Below are 23,524 nucleotides of genomic sequence, written 5' to 3' on the forward strand. Positions count from 1 at the left end.
AGGACGTTCAATAAGAGCGGCTGGCGACCAAAGAACTAAACTTTAACGCAACAAAGGTGAGTCGGTCTCCCTGAGACCACAGGCATCCAACCCAGGAACACCTCGCTGGGCCTGGAAGGCTCAGGTGCGGCTGGAGGGGGACTGAAAAGGTCAGACCACAGGATTGTTCTCAGCTTTGGGCTTTCACACAGCAGTTTCAAAGACAAAGGGGCTTTTCAGCTAGGTTTGGTTCACCGTCCCCCTCCTCCCAGGCCCAAGCTTGGTCCCCAGTGTCCCCAGCAATGCTTGGGACATCCCTCACTTTGCTCCTTTTTCTTGGGGCCACTGCCCACCCCTAGGTTACCTGCTGTTCCTCCTAGAGAGAGGTGGATGGCCGTGACATTCCAGGGAGGACAAAAGGAGGGGCGAGGGGGCAAAGACGCCCTCCAAAAGTCCCACCCTGGAAAGGCATCCCACTATGCCCGCGAGGTGCCTTCAGGCTACAGCCTTGGCCCGAGCCTCCTCCCTTCGCCCCGCCCCTCAGCACGGGGGAGGGGCGCTGTGCCGCCGGCGCTCTCTGATTGGCTGCTGCGTCAGGGTTCCCCGCTGCTGCTGTGCCGTGGGCGGCCGTCTGCGCCTGCGTGCACTAGGTGGGGAACCAGCTGGGAATCTGCGTTGGGAGTTGCTGGAAGTCGGAGGCGGGCGAGCTGCCACTCGCAGCGAGCTCGGGCAGCGGCAGGGTGCAAAGTTGAGAGCAGTCCTTAGTCTAAGCCTTTCCTCCGCCCTCCGGGACCTCCAGTACCATGGACTCCACCCTACCGCGGCCCCTCGGCAACGCGGTGCAGCCGCCACTCAACCAGGTGGGTTCGGGTACCGCAAGGCACCCAAGAGTCGGCCACACGCCCTCTACGCCCTTAGCGGCCAGGTGCCGCCAGACCGGGGGCCTGGGAGAGGGGTGGGGACTGGGGCCCGCGGCCCCTGGAAGGGAGGGGAAGACAAGCCTGTCCCAGTGACCTCTCGCTCCCGCCGGCCTCCTCCCTGCCTCCTCGGCATGCGCCCCAGACCTCCATACGACGCCCAGGGCCGGGGTGGTCGCGGCGTTGGTGCCGGCGACAGCCCCTGGGAGGGTCTTCATGTAGACTGGAGGGTGTGCGTGCTGGTCTCTGTCCTCCACTGCAGCGGGGCTGGGACTCCGCGGTTGGGTCCCTTCGGGTGAACGGTCTGGGATGTAGACGTAGCGGAAGGCTGTGCTCCGGAGAGGCTGGCGTGGTGGTGCCTGCCCGGCGGGTGGCTCTGAAGGACCCTCGGAAGGGCTGATGCGTGGGTCTAGGTCTGAACGGTGCATTAGAGATGGCGTCGATGGGTGCGAGAGGCACAGAGAAGCTTAAGTGCTACTGCACTTTGGGGACAGTTTGCATTGGAGTGTGGTTTAAGGGAGACAGAGGCAACAGTTTTGGAGAAGGCAGAGGTTATGAAGAAAAGTGAGAGAGAGTTATCCCCAGGATTCTAGCTAAGAAAGTTGCAGCCTTGTAGATAGAAGCAGCCACCTTTACCTCCTGGCCCAACCCTCAAAAAAGCACTTGGCAGTATTCAGGGAAAAGTGGCATTTAAATGGGGCCAATTGAGTTTGATGGTTAAAGGGCCTAAGGATTACTGAGAAATCAACAATATTGTGGCGGGAAAAGCAGCGCCATTTTTATTCAGCAAAGAAAGCTTGGAAGTATTTTGTTGGGAGAATTCAGCATAAGATTTAAGGAAGTTGTTGATGCCAGGTGTGGGAGGTAGAGTTAGGTGATTGCTCTAGCCCCAGCTAAAAGTAGTTGACTTTGGAAATTTTGCTTACGATTGTTTGTAGCATACTTAACCTAGAAGTAAGTATTTGCACTTTACAAAGGATACTGGTTCACTGTCCTTAGCTGGAATGTGCGCATGTTGTTTAGTCTTAGGGGATTTCATTTATAGTACAGATTCTCTCTTATCCAGACTGCTTTTCCTAGCAGCAAGCTGAAAACCTGACATTAGGGTACAGGCTGCCTTGCACTTTACTCTTTTAAATAAACTTATGTCGAACGAGTGTCAAATAAAAAATAATTAAATAGAAAAAAATAAATAATTCTGCCTTCTGTTGAAATGTCTTATGCGGTCATCCCCACCTATCTTTAACAGCAGTTATAACGTGTATCCTGCAAATAAAGTATTGGTAGTGAAATTAATCGTGTATTTGAAGAAAATACTATTCTCTGTTTATTAATAAATTGATCAGAATTAGGTGTTTTTCATCTTCTCAGCCCTGTGGAAAATCATCGCTGTTTTTCACCCTGACATGCAGTGTAGCATGTCACATTCCTGATTTAAACAGGCTGCTGCCAGTGTATCAGCAAATGCAGGGAAGGTGACTGCAAAAAAAAATATATTGCTGATGAAGAGCAAGGGAGATAGCCATATACATTTACATTCTTTTAGGGAGACCAGCGTGTGTTCACATTCTCTCTTTCTCTTCCCCCTTTCTTTCCTTTCTCCGATCCCCGTGTCTGCCATAGGCTTACCCCTCCCTCCCATGCCGAAATATTTTCTCTGTTATGCTAATAATGCCTTTTAATTTATATAATGCTTATAACTTTTTAAAAGTGATTTCATAGTAATGAACTCATTTAAACATCTCAGCAACCAGCGAAAGTTCTTTTTAGTACTGAAATAATCAGGAAAATCATGGGAAGGAGACAAGACTTAAAACTTTTTGACATCTTTCTTTGTTTAGCTGAATGTCTTGAGTTTGTAGCTTGGGACTACTATAAATTTGTACAGCCACGTATAGCCCTAATTTGTGTAGTACAGTTATGTACTGCATAGTGCCAGTGAGATCATCAGAGCTCATATATGATTTTGGTCCCACCAATTATAAGGGAGCTGAAAAATTCCCATTGCCTAGTGAAGCTGTAGTATTCATAATTTCTTACTCATGTTTTCGTGGTGATGCTAGTGTAAACAAACTTACTGTGCAGCCAGTCCCTGTAAAAGTGTAGCATGTGCAATTATGTACAGTACATAATACTTGATAACGTTAAATACATTATTGGTTTGTGTATTTTCTACCCATTTTATCATTGTTTTACTGTGTACTTCTGTTGATTAAAAAAGAAAAGTTAACTATAGGACAGCCTGAGGCGGGTCTTTCAGTGCCAGAAAAAGGCACGGTCATAATAGCAGGTGACAGCTACATGCGTGCTGTTGCCCCTGAAAACCTTTCAGTGGGACAAGATTGGAGGTGGGAGACAGTGATGTGCATGATCTGGACCCTGTGTAGGCCTAGGCTAGTGGGTGTTTGTGTCTTAGTTTTTAACAAAAAGTTTTAAAATTAAAAATAGAACAAAGCTTATAGAATTAGAATATAAGGAAAGAATATTTTGTACAGATGTACAATGTGTGTTTTAAGCTAAGTGCAATTATAGAAGAGTTTAAAAGTTTGTAAAATAAAAAAAGTTACAGTAAGCCAAGGTTAACAGAAGAAAGAAGTACTTTTCAGTGTAGCTTAAGTGTAAAGTCTTTATAAAGTCAATAGTGGTGTACAGCAATGTCTTAGACCTTAACATTCGTTCACCACCCACTTATCCACAACAACTTTTAGTCCTGCAGTCTCCATTCATGGTGAGTGCCCTGTATAGATATACCATTTTTTATCTTTTATGCTGTATTTTTACAGTACCTTTTCTATGTTTAGATACACACATACTATAGTATTCATTACAGTAAGCTGCTATATAAGTCTGTAACCTAGGAGTAATAGATTATACCATCTAGGCGCATGTGTAGTAGGCTAGACTGTCTAGGTTTGTGTAAGTCCACTATGATGTCCACAGTGAATTGCCTAATAATGCATTTTTAAGAATGTACTCCCATTATTAAGCAACACATGAGTATATTTACAGTTGTTTTCTATTTGAACAAGTCTCGAGAATATTTAATTAATACCACATAAGCCTTAAATTTTCATACTGACAGTTGTTTCTTTGAAGCACCTAAGAATTGACTTGCTTGTTGATGAAGTTCTTGAAATAACTAAAAATCCATATTGTAAAATTGGATGAATAAAATCATTTAGCTATCATTTTAAAGTTGAGCATTTTAGAGAACATGGGATATTTTTATAATGTAAATAGTCCAGGTTGAAAAAAAGCTTAGGAATTTGTTGTAATCAAATAGTGTGAGTTGGCAGGAAAAAGGCAAATCAGGAACTGAAAAGTGCAAAAATACAACTTATACGTATGTTAATTTGGTATGTGCAAATTAACAGTGTTTTGAAAAATTAGAAAATTATACAAGTAGTTTAATGTCAGATGAAGAAAAGGACTTTAGTGTAACAAAAACAGTTAACTTTTTACTAGAGTAAGTATAGAGTTTATGAGATGATAGAAATTACTGATCCGTATTGAATGTAAGTAAGAACGTGCCTTGCGGGGCCACGTAGCAGAAAGGAGGGAGTGTTTTGCAATAATGCTGAGGCCAGGGAAGGAAAAGGAGCAAAAGATCTTGCCTTTGACTTTTGTATTGTTTAATCATTACTGAGAATTCCAGAGTGACCTTGAGGTAGCCATAGTATTTGTTCAGTAGGCCTTAAATCTTAGTAACTAAGATCTATTATCAAGTGAGGTTACACCATGCTGTAAGATAGGAAATATCTAGTATCTGAGGTTTGCCTTTGTAGGCCTTGCTTTCCAGATGATTTTATTTCTAGGGTAATGTTTAGTAGGTGATTTTGATTAAAGGAAAATGTGGAGAGAAGGTTTTGAGGAAGGAATTGGACTAAGGGAGAGCTGTGCCATGAAAAGGGCCAGATGTGTTATTTAGAAGACATCAGATATCATTGAGCATATTTGTGTTCTTTGTTGGTTTCTGATGTACTGATGTTCAGTTCATCTGTAACTTGAAAAGTAAGGTGGGCTGGGCGAGGTGGCTCACACCTGTAATCACAGCACTTTGGGAGGCTGGGGGAGGTGAATCACCTGAGGTCAGGAGCTCAAGACTAGCCTGACCAAAATGGTAAAACCCCATCTTTACTAGAAATACAAAAATTAGCCAGGCATGGTGGTGCATGCCTGTAATCCCAGCTACTCAGGAGGCTGGGGCAGGAGAATCGCCTGAACCCAGGAGGTGGAGGTTGCAGTGAGCGGATTGCATTCCAGCCTGGGCAACAGCAGTGAAACTCTTGTCTCCTGATGGGGAAGGTGGGGAAGTAAGGCAGAATGAATCAAGTATTTTGTAACCTTTTTGCTGTTTGTGAGTGAATTCTTTTTTTTTTTTTAAATAATGTAAATATGTTTGACATTTTTGCATTTTCAATTTCATTTGTGTTTACGCTAGTATATTATGTACGCTAATAGGGAACCCAATTTTTTTCATCTGATTTAGGAAGTAATACATGTTTATGGTATAAAATTTATAAAATAAAAATGTATAACTATGAAAGTTTAAAAATCACTCATTTTCCTTCAATCCAGGGAAAACTTCTGTTAATTTTTTTTAGAATGTGTGTGTATATTGAAACAGAATTAGAGTCACACTGAATATAAAGTTTTTCTAACACAGCCACCATATCATGAGGAATCTCAGGGCACATAAAGATGCCTTGTGTTGGTGCTTGAACCTACAGGCCCATCTAAAGTCTCAGGTGACAGCCAGCATTCACCATCTGACATGTGAGTGAGCGAGCCTTTAGATAATACCAGTCACTGGCTACTGGCAAATAGAGAAGTAATGAAGTGTCCATGCTGATCCATGTCCAAATTGCAGATTCCAGAGCAAATGAAATGTTAGTGTTTTCAGCCACCAAATTCAAGGGTACTTTTTAGGTCATTAGAGTATTCATTTGGCAATCATATATTTTAAAACAATTGTAATTGAGGTATAACATACATAGAAAAATGCATAGATCTTAAGTGTGCAGTTTGATCAATTTTGACAAACGTGGACATGTGTGTAACTCATACTGTTTAACCCTTGTAAAGGGGAACATGGTACACCAGAGTAAACAAGGTGTAATTATTAGATGATGAGTAAAAGAGATTGGGAGGCCTTTGGCTTAAGAAAAATATGATGGGAAGCCATCAGATTTTTAGAAATACACTTTGTATTTTAGAAGACTTTTAAATTTACAGAAAGTTGTGAAAATAGTAGAGAGAGTTTCCAAATAACTTATATACAGTTTTCCAATTGTTACACTGTTACATTAGTGTGGTCATTTGTCACAATTAGTGAAGTAATATTGATACATTATTATTGACTAAATTCTATACATGATTGATTTCTTTAGTTTTTACTTAAGGTCTGTATCAGTTAGCTGCCATAACAAAATTCCATAGACTGAGTGGATTAAACAAAAGAAATTTATTTTCACAGATCTGGAGGTGGAAAGTCTGAGATCAGGTGCCAGGACGGTTGGGTTCCAGTGAGGAGTCTCTTCCTCACTTGCACACAGCACAGTCCCTTTTCCTAGGTGTGTTCTCACCAGAAGAGAGAAAGAACAAGCTCTCTGTGTCTCTTTATAAGAGCACTAATCCCATCAGACCAGGGCCCTGCCCTCATGACTTCATCTAATGCTGATTACCTCCCAAACACCCTAGCTCCAGATACTATTATATTCGAGGTTAAAGCTTCAACATATGAGGATTCTGGGGAGGCCACAAACATTCAGTTTATAACAAGGTCCTTTTTGTGTTCCTGGATCTTATGCAGGTTACCATATTACATTTAGTCTTTGTGTCTCCTTAGCTTCCTTTAGACTGTGACAGTTTCTCAGACTTTCCTTTTTTTTTGGTGACCTTGTCAGGTTTGAAGACTGCTGGTCATGTATTTTGTAGAATGTCCCTCAAGTGGGATTTATCAAATGTGTTTCTCATAATATGTCTGGGTTTGTGGATGCCTGGGAGGAAGACTGAAAAGATGAAGTGTCCTTTTCATCACATCTTACAAAGGAAAGGGTGTGTACTTTCAATGTGACTGATCACTGTTGATGTAGATTTGGTCACCTGAGATAGTGAAGCAGGATAATTTCCCTGAACCCTTTGCTGGCGGGAACTGGGGTGTGGGTGCCGGAAGTAGCTGGCCACTTAGGTGCTGGCAGGGGCAGACTCCACTCACTAGAACACCCTGTGCTCAACCCATCATGGGAGGAAACAAGCAGGTAATTGTGTGTAGGAGCTGGGGTGAATGCTTTTGGGTGTCGGGAGGAGCAAAACTCTGTGCAAGCCCTGAGGCCCCAGAAGGAGTGTTACAATCAGTGCTCTTTTAGCTTCACTGCCCATGGACAGTTAAGTGTTAACAGCTCAGTGGAAGGTAAGTGTGACAGCCTTTTACACCAGCCTAGAAGAGAAATGGCTGTTGGAATATGAGAAAGGGTGGATATGAAAGATACTCCTTTCCACTGTGTTAAGTTTTAGATGCTGGCTAGACTTCGAAGTAGAAATGTGAAGAACATTGAAGATGTGAATCTGAAGTTCAGGCAACAGGGCAGGACTCAAGATTCTATTTGGAGGTTGCACATTTTATCTTTAAAGAATTCCATTGTATTTTTCAGAGGAAGAATTTCATTTGATAGAATAAAGAGCCTATGGCACTTTGAGTAGAATGATAAGAAAAATTTTAACCAAAATTTTTTTTCGTGAAAGCATTGCAAATAAAAATAAGAGTAAAATATAGGTGATTTACAGTCAGCATCAGTGACCTGTCTGTATCTGACCTGAGTCACAGCTGATACAGCCAGTTGACAGTAGAAAATTTAGAATTTGATTTGCATGTTTTAAAGCTACTGAGAAGAAGAATTAGACGTTTTATTTGACTCATTAAAGCCAGAATTTCTTTTCTGTTGAAAAGCTGAATAATGTTCCATTTATAGAGTTCTTAATCTTCGTGTGACTGAATTTATAACATTCATATTTGCCGTGTTTTTATACCTAATTTAGGAAATTCTTCTGTATCCTGAGATCATAAAGGTAGCCTCCTATATTTTTAAGAAATATTTTTTCTTTAAAACAAGATTAAATTTACAGGAAGGTTATCAGTACAATTCAGATAAAATTTGCTCTTCCCTGAACCATTTGCTAATAAGTTGCTGACTTGATGACCCATTGCTTCCAAATATTTTAGTAGCATTTCCTAAGGACATTCTTCTGTGTAATATCAAAATGACCAACAAAATTAGAAAATTAGAAAAAAAAGAAAATTAGAAAAAAGAAAAAGAAAAAAAAAAAGAAAATTAATACATTTCTATCATCACGTCTTCAACTTTATTCAAGCTTTACTGGTTATCTCATCAAATTCTGTTTAACAACAGGACCTAGTTTGGAATTACAGGTTGCATTTGGTTCTAAACTCTCCTTAGTCTCCTTAGGTCTAGACCACTCCCTTTATTGAATTGAGATGTATTCCTTCCTCTTCTATTTTCTGGGATGGATTGTGTAAAACCAGTGTTAATTCTTTCTAAAAAAAAAATTTGATAGAATTCTTCAGTAAAACCATCTGGGCCAAGTTGTTTGGTTTTGTTTGTTTGTTTGTTTGTTTGTTTGTTTTTAAGTGGGGGCGTGGGGGATGGAGTTTCACTCTTGTTGACCAGGCTGGAGTGCAATGGCATGACCTTGGCTCATTGCAGCCTCCACCTCCTGGGTTCAAGGATTTTCCTGCCTCAGCCTCCTGAGTAGCTGGGATTACAGGCACCCGCTACCACGCCCAGCTAATATTTTGTATTTTGAGTAGAGAAGGGTTTCACCATGTTTGCTAGAGTGGTCTTGAATTCCTGACCTCAGGTGATCCACCCGCCTCGGCCTCCCAAAGTGCTGGAATTACAGGTGTGAGCCACTGCACCTCACTGGCCTAGAGATGTTTATGGGATTTTAAATTACAAAGCCAGTTTTCTTAACAGTTATAGGGCAATTTAAATGCATATTGGATGAGTTGTTGTAGTTTGTGTTTTTTCTGGAATTGGCGCATTTCATCTAAGAAATTCCATTTTAGCTAATCTATGTGCAGTTTTATTCTTTACCTTGTATAGACATATTTTCAATGAAAAGATAATCTAATATATATATTTATAAAAATACATGCATATTTTATATTTGTATCATGTAATTTTATATCTGTTTCATATACTTTGGATCAAGCTCTAGATGTAGCCAAGATCTCAGGGGCAGGCTATGTTCAGCACTGATGGGAGACTCAGTGACCTGTAAAGTCTGTGTCTCTACACACTTCAGAGTTTGCTCTGCATGAGTCTCTGACCATACAAATAGCTATACTGTGGCTATATTGTGCTGACATCTCATTCTTTTTCAATTTTTTTTTTTTTATCACGTATTATTCAAAATAATGTGATACAGCGCAAATCAGATTTGCTATGGTCCCTGACCTCAGGTTGCTTAGAGTCTCTGTAGGGGTTGCAGAGAAGTAATTAGGAAATCAGTAATCAGTGTGGTCAGTGTTGTGATGAGGAGGCACCGGGTCCTCATGAGAACACAAAGAAGAGGTATCTCTTTTATTCTCTTCATCTCTGGTACCTGGTACAGTATGTTGCACATAGTAAGTTCTCATTAAGTCTTTGTTGAATGAATGAATAAACTCAGAACTAGGTGATCACAAGGTCACTTTTGGAGAGGACTTGTGTCTGAGCCAAGTTAGTGATATCTATGTGCAGTAGATGAGTGGAGGGAATTCTCTCAGGTGGATGCAATAATAAGCAGTGTTGTAGAAGGACAGAAAGCTTAGCAATCTAAATAGTTGTCTAAAGCTGTCTGTTTGCAAGTGGGGAGGCAGAGGTTGCAGTGAGCCAAGACTGCACCACTGCACTACAGCTTGGGCAACAAGAGCAAAACTCCATGTCAAAAACAAAAAGAAACCACAAAAGTTCACTTTATTGGCCTTTCTGTGGCCGAACACCTGCTGGGTTCCAGGCTCTGGGGATACGTGAGGTGAACAAGACTCATGGTTACTCCCTGTGTGTCGTGGTGACTTCTCAGACTTCCCATTCCTCCTTATCATTCCTGTTTAAGCCCAAGAAAGTCCTGTGCTTTTAAGAACATATGTGGTTAGATTGGGCTCTCCTGAGTATCCAGGCCAATCTCCCCATCTCAAACCCATTGCTAATCCCACCTGCAAAGTCCCTTTCGTTACATAAGGTGACATATTCAGAGGTTCTTGGGGATTAGGGCATGGACATCATTGTGTGGGGAGAGACAGTCTGCTTATCTAGTCAGCTCTCTAGACCCCAAAGATGTATGTTCAGTCCAAATACAAAATACATTCACCCTGTCCCAAGGCCTCATCCCATTATAACATCAACCCGGGAGTCTAAAATCTCCTCTGAATCTTGTCACCTGAATCACCTCAATCTGGCATGAGGGATGATCTGGGGATGACCTATCCTGAGCAGTCCCTCTCCCTCTGTGAACCTGGAACTCACTAAACCAGTTACCTGGCCCTAAAGTGTAGTGAGCGGCCACCCAGAGGGGTACAATCTAGTTCTGTCCCTGATCCAAGGGACCTGATATGTGATATGGGCCAGAAAGATAAGGAAGAAACAAAGAGGCTGTACACCCAGAAATACTAGACCAGTCAGCCTCCTTTCCTCCTGGTCACAGAGGACAGGGAAAGGAGTTTCTCCGAAGGGTCTGTCAGCGCCTCATTCCATGTCCTGTGAGCTTGGGAGAAGGCTGAGCACTTTTTTTCTGTAGGTGCTGCTCATTTTATTTTATTTTTTTTGTTTTTATTTTTTATTTTTTGAGACGGAGTTTCGCTGTTGTTACCCAGGCTGGAGTGCAATGGCGCGATCTCGGCTCACCGCAACCTCCGCCTCCTGGGTTCAGGCAATTCTCCTGCCTCAGCCTCCAAAGTAGCTGGGATTACAGGCACGCACCACCATGCCTAGCTAATTTTTTTGTATTTTTAGTAGAGATGGGGTTTCACCATGTTGACCAGGATGGTCTCGATCTCTTAACCTCGTGATCCACCTGCCTCGGCCTCCCAAAGTGCTGGGATTACAGGCTTGAGCCACCGCGCCCAGCCGGTACCGCTCATTTTAGAAAGTGAGTCAAGCTGGGTGCGGTGGCTCACATCTGTTATCCGAACACTTTGGGTGGCCAAGGTTGGCAGATATGCTGAAGCCAGGAGTTCATGACAAGCCTGCCCAACATGGCAAAACCCTGTCTCTACTAAAAATACAAAAATTAGCCAGGTGTGGTGGTACACGCCTGTTGTTCCAGCTACTCAGGAGGCAAAAGCAGGAGAATCTCTTGAACCCAGAGTTGGAGGTTGCAGTGAGCGGAAATCATGAACCTGCACTCCAGCTTGGGCCACAGAGGGAGACTCTGTCTCAAGAAAAAAAGAAAAAGAGTCGGAGTCAGGGCCTGCCCTGGAGTCTTCCATCAGACAGCTGTGCATTACTTGTAGGTGAAAATTTTGCCAGAGCACAGCTAAGCCTGGTTGTCCTGCTTGTAGGACTCCGGCACGTAGCTAATTATCAGCTCCACCTGGGCTGTTTTTACCTGGTCTCTACCCATATCTTCAATTAGGATCCACGTGCTGGGAGCTCAAGAAAGTCTAAGCTTTTAGAAAGCTCTCCGGTGACTCTCATCATCAACCAGGTTTGGCAGGCACGGATCTACAGCTTTCTGGCCCAGAGACAACTGGGGCACAGAAGGAGTCAGAGCTGCCTGTGATGCTGGTTGTGAACTGGTGAAGGCTCCCTCGAGTGGGGACCCTGGAGCCCAGGGGACCAGGACCAAGAGGTCCCCGCCTGCCCCAGGCTTCTGAGGAGGAGAAGAAAGGAAGGCTGGAAAAGCCCATGTGGAGGAATAGAGCTGCTCTACCTCCTGGATGTCCAGGGCCATCCTTGATACTGGGCCGTTGCAAGGTAGTGATATCAAGTTCTGTTTTTAAAAAGCCCTGTGGCCGGGTGCGGTGGCTCAAGCCTGTAATCCCAGCACTTTGGGAGGCCGAGGCGGGTGGATCAAGCCTGTAATCCCAGCACTTTACGAGGTCGAGAGATCGAGACCATCCTGGTCAACATGGTGAAACCCCGTCTCTACTAAAAATACAAAAAATTAGCTGGGCATGGTGGCGCGTGCCTGTAATCCCAGCTACTCAGGAGGCTGAGGCAGGAGAATTGCCTGAATCCAGGAGGCAGAGGTTGCGGTGAGCCGAGATCGCGCCATTGCACTCCAGCCTGGGTAACAAGAGCAAAACTCCATCTCAAAAAAAAAAAAAAAAAAAAGCCCTGTGACTGGGTGCAGTGGCTCACACCTGTAATTTCAGCACTTTGGGAGGCCAAAGCGGGCAGATCACTTGAGGTCAGGTGTTCGAGACCACCCTGTCCAACATGGTGAAACCCTGTATCTACTAAAAATATAAAAATTAGCTGGATGTGGTGGTGTATGCCTGTATTCCCAGCTACTCAGGAGGCTGAGGCAGAAGAGTCGCTTGAACCCAGAAGGCATAGGTTGCAGTGAGCTCAGATCACTCCATTGCATTCCAACCTGAGTGTCAGAGTGAGATTCCATCTCAAAAAAAAAAAAAAAGTGAGCCCTTTTACAGAAAACTATTAAGTAAACAGTAGTATGGTGGTACCTGAGAGACTGATGTGTGGGTACTTGCTTTTCCTTGATGTTCTAGAGTAGAGCTGCACTGTCTAATGTGATTGTCAGCAGCCTCATGGATCTATGGAGTACTTGAAATGTGCTGGTGTGACAGGCAGAGTTGCCAAACTCAGTAAATAAAAGTTGAGGATGCCTCCTCCATCAGTGTGGTCTGTGCACAGTGACTTTCTTCCAGAACGGAAAGGGGGATAAAAGAGTAACTTTACAGTGGCAAAACCTGACAGACTGCCCCAGACAGCCAGCCAAGGTTAACATCAAGTGATCCATCACGTTAACAGCACACCTGGGTAAGACACCTGAGGCCCTGGGGGGCCAGGACTTAGAAACTTTAAATTCCACAGCCACTCCTCTCACTGCCCTCACATGGCTCCTGCAGAGAGTAGTGACAGTGCCCTAAGGGGCCTTTAGGAGGCTGATGGGACCACAGGAGATCTCTTGGAGGCCTGGAGAGGCATGTGAGGACTTGGCATTTTCCACAGGTATGGCAGCAGGGTTTGATGCTTGAGACCTCTGGTCAGAGCTGGTAATGCTGCATAATGAATTGCCACAAACTTAGGAGCTTAAAAAACAAATGTATTGGCCGGGTGCAGTGGCTCACACCTGTAATCCCAGCACTTTGGGAGGCCAAGGCAGGCATATCACCTGAGTTCGGGTGTTCAAGACTAGCCGACCAACATGGAGAAATCATGTCTCTACTAAAAATACAAAAACTTAGCCAGGCATGGTGGTACATGCCTGTAATCCCAGCTACTAAGGAGGCTGAGCAAGGAGAATCGCTGGAACCTAGGAGGCAGAAGTTGCAGTTAGCCCATATTGCACCACTGCCCTTCAGCCTGGGTGACAAAGCAAGACTCCATCACAAAAAAAGAACAGCCTTGTTAAATTTCTCCCATGTGTGGATGCCCTTGCTGTAATATTTATTCCTGCTACGAGTCACCTGCTCCCAGGGCTGCCCTGCCCATTGCGAGACCTCTTCTGTCTTCCTAAGTGTGAGACAGTGTTTTCCCTGCCTTTACCACATTGCCCGCCTCTCTGGCTGGTGTCACACCCCTTTAAGGAGAAGTGAGCACATTGGCTCTGGGATCTTGGTCTCCCCAGTTTGCCAGCAGGCCCCGACTTGGCATGAGAAATGAATGTCAGTGGGAAAAATCTTTCCTTTTTCTGAGATGGAGTCTTGCTCCATTGCCAGGCTGGAGTGCAATGACACAATCCCGGCTCACTGCAACTTCTGCCTTCCAGGTTGAAGCGATTCTCCTGCCTCAGCTTCCTGAGTAGCTGGGACTACAGGCATGTACCACCACGCCCAGCTAATTTTTGTATTTTTTAGTAGAGATGGGGTTTCACCATGTTGGCCAGGATGGTATTGATCTCTTGACCTTGTGATCTGCCCACCTCAGCCTCCCAAAGTGCTGAAATTACAGGCGTGAGCCACCGCGCCCGGCCAGGAAGTCTTTTTAAAGATGTACATATGTAGTAAAATGCATATCCCAACACAGACATTGTTGCACCTTTGATGTGTGTCTTAAGAAGCCAGAGGTAGGGAAGTTTGGTAGGTGGAAGTTACTTTCTATCTCCTTTCTCATAGCATGGCACATGGAAGGAAGATTTTGGCTTTAGCCCTTCACTGTGAGCGTCCTGTTTATTCCATGGTCATAGGCCATTAGTGCCAACTTTACTTGAAAACCTTGTGAAATTATGCAGAAAGAATGAGGAATCTTGGGTAATGGGAAAGCAACCAGCCAGTTTTATAAAAACTCCAACATGGGTGGTTTATAACTAATTGGAAAAACATGTCTCATCTCAGTTGACTTAATCCTTTTTTGCAGTGCTGGAGGTGGGGGGGGGGGGGCCTTAAGTGTTCCCAGAAGGTTTAAGGAGCAGAATCAGCTCCCCAGGTGGTCAGCACAGTGACAAAAAAGGACAAAGGGCTCTGCCTGCCTCTGAGGGTCCTTCAGTCATGGCCAGCTCTGTCTAGGGAAGCAAAGACCCTGTCTGTCCTTAGCCTTCCTGGCTATGGCAGGGGCATGGAGTTGGGAGAACCGAGGGTGGGCACTTGTGCTGGCTGGAAACTTAGCCTTCAAAACAAGGCTCCAGAGGCAGAGTTTGAGACCCAGACAGGAGAAGGATACGGCCAATGTTGATGCTCTTAGAGCGGAGGGTCCCGAACTGTCTGATTATAAGTGTAGTGTTGGGTCCTTACATACTTTTACAAAGTTATTTTGAGAGACACGGAAGTCAGTGAACCCACTTTCTCTTCCTCATTGGAGTTCTCTGGAAGAGTGTTCCCAGGGACAGATGATCTGACGGGATCACGGCCCTACCAGTGTCCTTAAGAGGGAAAACTGTCAGCAGAGGGAACCTCAGCCCCAGCTGATCACACAGGCTACACTAGGCCGGTATCCGTGGACACCAACAGCCTGCCCTAAGGCTCCAAAGTCAGAGAGGCCTGGTCGGTCCTGGTCCTGGCTTCGTCTCTTGGAGGGCTGATGCAATCTTGTTTGTGAGATGAAGCAAATGGCATTGCTCCTACCCCCACCAGGCTGGTGTCAGTATGAAATTCAACATAGGAGGCACCCTCCCCCCACCCCCATGGACCAAGAGGTGATGGTATTAGAGTTATATGGGTTTGTGGTTTCCCCTTACTGTTTCCATTTCCTTCCTGAAACCCTGCAAGAGGCTTCGCAGGAAAGGAAGGGTCTTTCAGATGTCTGAGTGCAGCTGGGAATGGCTGTTTCCAGTTAGCTAGGCTGGTTGGAGCCCAGGGTGAGTTGGCTGGGTTGTGGGTTTGAACCGCCAGAGCCACTGAGACACAGCTGGCCCACTGCCAAGAGCTGCCAACCATCCTGCAAATGCCACCATTGCTCGTGCCTGGGAGACGTTTTAGCATTGACCGAAAGGGTTGCTAGGTCTTGTCCTGCTTAGGACAGGGCACTGAAGAGTGATCTATTGTCATACTCTAAGGACAGATCTGGGTCCTCTGCCTCCCAGGGACCCCAAACACAGAATGCCAATAACAGGACCCCATCCCATGGGCGCAGCCCTCTTGTTAGTATTAATTATGCACTTAATGTGAAATGCACCCGCTCTTGAAGAGGGGGACAGCCAGTGATTAAAACAGTTGAGGGCAGGTCACCAGGCTGTTTCAGACTCCATTAGAAAATGGCTCTGAGAGGGTTACTTTAGAGCAAGGGAAAGGTCTCCCTGTTGGAGAGGCTCTGTGCCTGGCCAGGCCCTTACTTTAGCAGCCTATTCTAGCCACCCAAGAATCTTCATTAAGTGGCTCTGAAGTAGGAACTGCTACTTAATCTGCAGGGATCAGCACAAAATGAAAATCAATAATTTTCAGAAATTAAGATTAAAGTGGACTGGGTGCAGTGGACACGCCTGTAATCCCATCACTTTGGGAGGCCGAGGCAGGCAGATCACAAGGTCAGGAGTTCGAGACCAGCCTGGCCAACATGGTGAAACCCCGCCTCTACTTAAAATACAAAACTTAGCTGGGCATGATGGTGGGTGCCTGTAATCCCAGCCTCTAAGGAGGCTGAGGAAGGAGAATTGCTTGAACCCAGAAGGTGGAGGTTATAGTGAGCCACGATCATGCCATTGCACTCTAGCCTTGGTGACAGTGAGAGACTATGTCTCGAAAGAAAGAAAAAAGATTAAAGCAGCAGAGCATTCAAGCAAGCGTTAGGGACTCTTTTGAGCACAGGGCCCTGGCTGTGTAGTTTGTACACTGGCTCAGGTCTGGAGACAGTGCAAGGCAGGCAGCTGGCCTGCACCATGTGGTTGAACTGAGTCACCCTGCCCTTTGCGGGGACTGATGGGGATCTTTTCTAGGCCATTGGCCTAGGCAAGGCTGATAACATGAGTGGGCCTTACCCTGGCCTGGGCTGAATATGATAACACTGGAACAAGTTGAAGGTAGGGGGATTGGAGCAGGGTGCTCTAGGAAGCATCATCTGTGTACAACGGGAAGTCCCTGAGCTTGGACACATGACTTAATCATCTATCACAAGGTTCAGAGCAAAATCCAGAAGACCAGGCAATGATGCATTGAAACTGTCATTACCCTGAGCATTTTCCTATATCATTAAAAAATGTTTTATAGATAAGAGGTCTTGCTGTGTTGGCCAGGATGGTCTCGAACCCTTGGTCTCGAGTGATCCTCCTGCCTTGGCCTCCCAAGGTGTTGGGATTATACTCATGAGACACTGTCCCTGGCCTCCAACACTGTTTTAAAATTTTTGATGTATCTATGATTTTTGGATTATACCTGTTTTGTTGCTTCCATTAGAGAAAATTGACCTGGCCAGGCGAGGTGGCTCATGCCTGTAATCCCAGTATTTTGGGAGGTCGAGGTGGGCAGATCACATGTTTCTCCTGTGAGAATTTGAGACCAGTTTGGACAACATGGTGAAATTCCACCTGTACTAAAAACACACAAATTAGCCAGGCATGGTGATGGGTGTCTGTAATCTCAGCTACTCAGGAGGCTGAAGCAGGACAATCTCTTGAACCCATGAAATGGAGATTGTAGTGAGCTGAGATTGTGCCACTATACCTCTGCCTGGGCTACAGAACAAGACTCTGTCTCAAAAAAAAAAAAAAAACCTTCAAAAGCAGATTTTTGTCACTGCACTAATGACTAACAAAGGACATGGACGTACAAGGACAAATGAAATGAGAGCAAAAGAATTTATGCCTTGTTTCCTTTGCCTTTGACCTTCAGCCCCATGCCTTCTTGCAAATGCTTAGCCCACAGCAAACCTTTGAAAACCTTAACTTTTCTGTTTTAAGTGAGATTTCCAAGTGAATTGATGTTGTCTGGAAAGACAGTCCCTTTACTGGAGAGCAATTGGTATTTGAAGAGAATGAGATCAGGTTGCAGAGGACACCCTTGTTTGCAATTTTTGGTTTATATAAATTATTGGTGAATTAGAAAAACAAGTTTATTCTTTCTTTCAGATGGTAAACCAGAGGAGAGGTGTGTTATGGGGTAAAGTGAGTCATGGGACGTGGGAGGCTCAGATGTAACAGGGCTCTGAAATGCCTCTCTTTTTTGATTTGGAACTTCTAATTTACCTACCAGGCCTCAAATTAAAAGACAGAGGCTTCTAATCTGGTTGGGTGGGAACAAATAAAAGTTCCTCTGGGTGGATGGATAGGGGAGGGAAGGAGAAAGTTTGCAGAAACTGAAAGGGGACATTTTGCGGGGAGAAAGGAAGAAATCTCTTGTTTAATTACAAAACCAAAATAAAATTTTCAGTGCCTTCCTTCTCCTACCAGTCATTTAAGAAATTGACATGTAATTCACATACCACAAAATGCAGCAGTTTAAAGTATACCGTTCTCTGGTGTGTGTTTGTTTCTGAGATGGCGTCTCACTCTGTCACCCAGGCTGGAGTATATGGCATAATCTCAGTTCACTGCAACCTGTGCCTTCCAGATTCAAGCCATTCTCCCACAGCAGGCTCTCAAGTAGCTGGGGTTAAAGACACCTGCCATCGTGCCTGGCTAATTTTTGTATTTTTATTAGAGACAAGGTTTCACCATGTTGGCCAGGCTGGTCTTGAACTCCTGACCTCAGGTGATCTGCCCACCTTGGCCTCCCAAAGTGCTGGGATTGCAGGCCTGAGCCACTGCACTAGCCTCATATTGTCAGTTTTTAATTGTTTCGTCAAAGAAGTAGGAAGCCCACATATTGCTTATCTATTTATCTAATGTTAATAGAGCTTTCTTATAACTAATGTTTACATAGATATCTGTTTTCATCTTAGCTATGTTTTTGTATTTAAAGAGTGCCTCTTCTATACATTAGATAGATGGGTCATGTTTTTGTTTGTGTTTCTTAAAATTCAATCTCACTATCTCACTTTCTTTTTTTTTTTTTTTTTTTTGAGACGGAGTTTCGCTCTTGTTACCCAGGCTGGAGTGCAATGGCGCCATCTCGGCTTACCGCAACCTCCGCCTCCTGGGTTCAGGCAATTCTCCTGCCTCAGCCTCCCGAGTAGCTGGGATTACAGGCATGCGCCACCATGTCCAGCTAATTTTTTGTATTTTTAGTAGAGACGGGGTTTCACCATGTTGACCAGGATGGTCTCGATCTCTTGACCTCGTGATCCACCCGCCTTGGCCTCCCAAAGTGCTGGGATTACAGGCTTGAGCCACTGCGCCCGGCCCAATCTCACTATCTCACTTTAATTTGAAGTGTTTAGTTCACTTACAGTTCAATGGAATTTCTAACTTACGCCATTTGTGTTCTTTTTTTTTTTTTTTTTTTTTTTTCTTTTTCTTTTTGAGGCAGTCTTGACCTGTCATCCGGGCTGGAGCACAGTGACATGATCTCGGCTCACTGCAATCTCCACCTCCCAGATTCAGGCGATTCTCCTGCCTCAGCCTCCCACGTAGCTGGGATTACAGGTGTGTGCCACTGTGCCTAGATGATTTTTTTTTTTCTGGATTTTTAGTAGTGAGCCAGCGTGCCTGGCCTATTTCTCTTTTGTTTTTTGTTCCTCCTTTCCTGCCTTCTTTTGGATAAATGGAGTGATTCTTCACATATCCTTTCATCTCTAGTGGCTTTTTGGCTGTATCTTTTTGCTCTGTGTTTTTAGCTATATATGCTTTCTTTAGCAATTGTTCTAGGGATTACAACACACACCCTAACTTTTCACAGTTCACTTGCAGTGCTTATGACACCACTTGGGCAATAAGGCAGTGAAAAGGAATGAAGCACAGACATGGGCCGCATGTGGGTGAGCCTGACACTTTATGCCAAGTTCAAACAGCCAGTCACCAAGGGCCACATACGGTATTATCCCATATATATGAAATGCCCAGATGGGAAAATTCAGAGAGACAAGGAGCAGATTACTGGTTACCTAGTGCTGGGGGTGGAAGGAAGAATTGGGAGGGGTGATGACCAAGGATAGCAGGGTTCCTTGTTGGGGAAATGAAATGTTCTAAAATCGATTGTGGTGATGGATGCACCGTTCTGTGAGTATACAAAGAGCCACCGATGTTGACCCTTTATTTATTTGTTTGTTTGGAGACAGTCTCACTCCGTTGCTCAAGCTGGAGTGCTGTGGCATGATCTTGACTCCCTACAACCTACACCTCCCGGGTTCAAGTGATTCTTCTGCCTCAGCCACCCGAATAGCTGGGATTATAGGCATGTGCCACCACACCTAATTTTTTTTGTTTTTTGAGATAGAGTCTGGCTCTTTCACTGAGGCTGGAGTGCAGTGGCGTGATCTCAGCTCACCGCAACCTCCGCCTTCCACTTTCAAGCTATTCTCCTGCCTCAGCCTCCTGTGTAGCTGGGATTACAGGCACCCGCAATACATTGGGCTACTTTTTTGTATTTTTAGAAGAGATGAGGTTTCACTATGTTGGCCAAGTTTGGTCTCAAACTCCTGACTTCAGGTGATCTACCCACATTGGCATCCCAAAATGCTGGGATTACAGGTCTGAGCCACAGTATCCAACTCCATAAGGTAAATTTATATTTACCTTTTAAGAAACTGCCAAACTGTCTTTTGGAGTGGCCATGCTATCTTATGTTCCCCCAGCATGTGTGAAGGCTCCATTTCCACACCCCCCCACTTGATATTGATAGTAACATCGTTTTTGTTTGTTTTTTGAGGTGGAGTCTCACTCTGTCACCCAGGCTGCAGTGCAGTGGCGCAATCTCTGCTCACTGCAATCTCTGCCTGCTGGATCAAGCAATTCTCCTGCCTCAGCCTCTTGAGTAGCTGGAACTCCAGATGCAGGTCACCATGCTTGGCTAATTTTTTTGTGTTTTTAGTAGAAACAGGGTTTCTCTATGCCTCTCAGGCTGGTCTCAAACTCCTGACCTTGTGATCCGCCCACCTCAGCCTTCCAAAGTGCTGGGATTACAGGTGTGAGCCACCACATCTGACTGTGACATCTTTTTAATGTTGAATCTTTCTCAATAACATGTGCAGCCGTGGCTTTCTTTGCATTCAAAGTGTTTCATTGAAAGATTTCTTTATATGGATGGTGTGTGCATATTTTTGCATATTTATTTCTGAGTTTTGTTTTTTGGGGGGTTTGCTCTTGCAAATGGGATGTTTTCTTCTCTTTTCTAACTGCTTGTTTGTACATAGGAAGACTTTCAGAGGCCAGGTGTGGTGGCTCAGGCCTGTCATCCTAGCACTTTGGGAGCCTGAGGCAGAAGGATTGCTTGAGCCCAGGAGTTTGAGACCAGCCTGGGCAGCATAATAAGACCCCATCTCTATCTTATCTATCTATCTATCTATCTATCTATCTATCTATCTATTATTTATTTATTTATTTATTTATTATTTATTTTGAGACAGGCTCTTGCCCAGGCTGGAGTGCAGTAATGCAGTTCCAGCTCACTGCAGCCTCCACCTCCCAGGTTCAAGCAATTCTCATGCCTCAGCCTCCAAAGTACCTGGTATGACAGGTGTGTTTCACCTCACCTGGCTAATTTTTGTATTATTAGTAGAGTCAGGGTTTTGCCATGTTGGCCAGTCTAGTATCAAACTCCTGGCCTCAAGCAATCCACCTGCCTCGGTCTCCCAAAGTGCTGGGATTACAGGCATGAGCTGTGCCCAGCCCCATCTCTATAGTTTAAAAATTAAGAAAAAGGAAGGCTGTTTAGTATATTCCCTTGTACTTAACTCCTTAGCAAAATCTGTGCCTCACTTTTCAGAGTAAATGTAACTATTTCACCTTCTGCTTTTCTCTTTAATGTCATACTTTCCTCGCCCAGTTACATTAGCTAGGGCCTCCAAAATAATAGTGGTAACAGAGGGCATTCTTTTGTTCCAGAGGTTGACGGAAGCTTCTATCGCTTCCATGCCTTACAAATGATGCTGGGCTTTGGCTTGAAGGGTGTGTTTCTGGGTTTAATTTCCTTTATTGTGTGTAATTTAAGGGAGTATCCCTCTTTCTAATTTGATGTTTCTTTTTTAAATTTTGCAGTAAATTTTTCAAATGCCTTTTAACATCTATGATGATTATGATTTTCAATATATTAATATAAATAAAATGAAAAGTTCTAATTTTGAGCCATCCCTTTCACAGTGTACAAGTCTCTCTTGGTTTAGGTAAGTTTTATTTTTAAGCCCCAATAGGGTTTATTTGCTAATATTTTATTTTGGATTTTCATATATTGATTTTTCTGTAAATGTCTTGCTTTTTTTTTGGAGATAGGGCCTTACTCTGATTCCCAGGCTGGAGTGCAGTGATGTGATCACAGTGTATTGTAATTTTAAACTCCTGGGCTCAAGTGATCCTCCCACCTCAGCCTCCTGGGTAGCTGACACTACAGGCATGTGCCACCACATCCGGCTAATTTTTAAAGTTTTCATGGAGACAGAGCCTTGCTATGTTGTCTAGGCTGCAGTTCAGTGCACATTGTAGATGTGAATATTTATTGGTCTTTCTGCTGGAATTATTCACTCTCCCATTTGTTTATCTTTAAATTCTGGGCATGCACACACACTCCACCCACACATCCTAACTGCAAAATATTGATGTTGTCCAACCTGCCTTGTGAAGGGAGAACTGGTTTTCCCTCTTTGTATCTCTGCTGCTGTCCAGTCCACTGCTGTGTTTTTGGTAAATATTTGACCCACAGAGTGTGGGAGGCAGGAAGGGAAGGCTTCTGGATTTCCTTTGTGGACCTGACATCATGGATCCATTAAGCATATTAGGAAACCAGCAGGTCAGGTAGCCGCACATTCTGGTTGCCTCTGACTCTGAATTGCTCAGGGCCCCCTGCGTGCCAGTGGTTTGCTTTTCTTTGTGAGTTGTCTCTTCACTCATGTTCCTAGGCTGAGTTCCCCAAAATAGTGGCTAGCACAGCACCTGTAACAGTTGTGGGTACATAGCTGATCTTGCATGACCTGATTTACAGGGTATTTTGAACAGGAGCTACCTGTTATGGCTTGGGATATGGCTAAAGTTTACTTGACTTCCTTTCATAAAGTAACTGGTAGAATATGTGACATAAGGCTATTATTGCAAAAGCAGAAGTGGTGGGGGGTGATTGAGCTTGGGAAGCATTCGGAGGCAGACAGGCCCGTATCAGCACCGTCCTGGCCATTTGTAGGTTATATGACCTTGGGGGAATCCCCTCAGATCTCTGAGCTTTGGTTTCTTCCCTCATTAGGGAGATCATCCATTCCTCATTGGACTATTGCAAGGCTTAAGGTCAAACATCTTTCAAGGCACTCACAGCAGTGCTAGGGCTCGAGGTCTTTAGGCTATAACCATAGCAAACACTCAGATCCCAGCCACCCTCCTTTCTCTTCGCTCCAGTGTGGGAATGTGGAGAACCAATCTTCTCATTCCCATTTACCCTGGAGTTCTTTCTTCTGAACTTTATCTAGCACCTGCTGTGCACCAGGGATTCATGGGTGGGGAGGTCAGGGACAGCCAAGTCTGGTGTCTGGCCTTCAGCTTGCCTCAGTCCCTGTAGCTGAAACCTGGCCCTTTGCTCTAAAATCTAGACCCTACAATCTCCTACCAAAGTCTCAGCCCAAAGAGTGCTCAAGAGCACCCTCTATCAGTGAGAAGATTCCATAGATGCCCATGTCTCCCCATCTCCTGAGCAGATGATCAGCCCCAGCAATCCAGAGACACATTCTTGGATTCTGCTAGCTTTATTTTTCAGTTGAAAACTCAAAGGAAAAGGTTATGTTCCAAAATAAATTTTAAAAACTTTGAATGCTCTAGCCTGGGGGCCCGAATTCTCAGGTGCCTCTACCAAAACAGAGGTCCTCCGAAGCATTCAGTCCCAGTGTGTCTATCCCAAAGAGAGCAGCTCTCTGCCTGGGGCTTCTGAAGAGCTATCAGTTCTCTTCAAAGAACCTCCTGCCTCAGGAGATCCCTGGATCAGGCAGGGAACGCTAGGACCA

The 23,524-nt window shown here is 44.5% G+C and overlaps 1 protein-coding gene across 1 annotated transcript in view; it reads left to right on the forward strand.

The window, feature by feature from the left end:
- The first annotated feature begins 457 nt into the window (after positions 1-457).
- The window catches only part of LOC141580517 (uncharacterized), a 52,194-nt gene continuing 29,127 nt past the window's right edge, over positions 458-23,524 (forward strand). The window contains exon 1 of the mRNA XM_074381580.1: positions 458-839. Coding sequence (XP_074237681.1) covers positions 458-839 — 382 coding nt within the window. The remainder of the gene's footprint in view (positions 840-23,524) is intronic.

This window comes from Saimiri boliviensis, chromosome 12 (genome assembly GCF_048565385.1).
Source record: "Saimiri boliviensis isolate mSaiBol1 chromosome 12, mSaiBol1.pri, whole genome shotgun sequence".
Classification (NCBI taxonomy): domain Eukaryota; kingdom Metazoa; phylum Chordata; class Mammalia; order Primates; family Cebidae; genus Saimiri; species Saimiri boliviensis.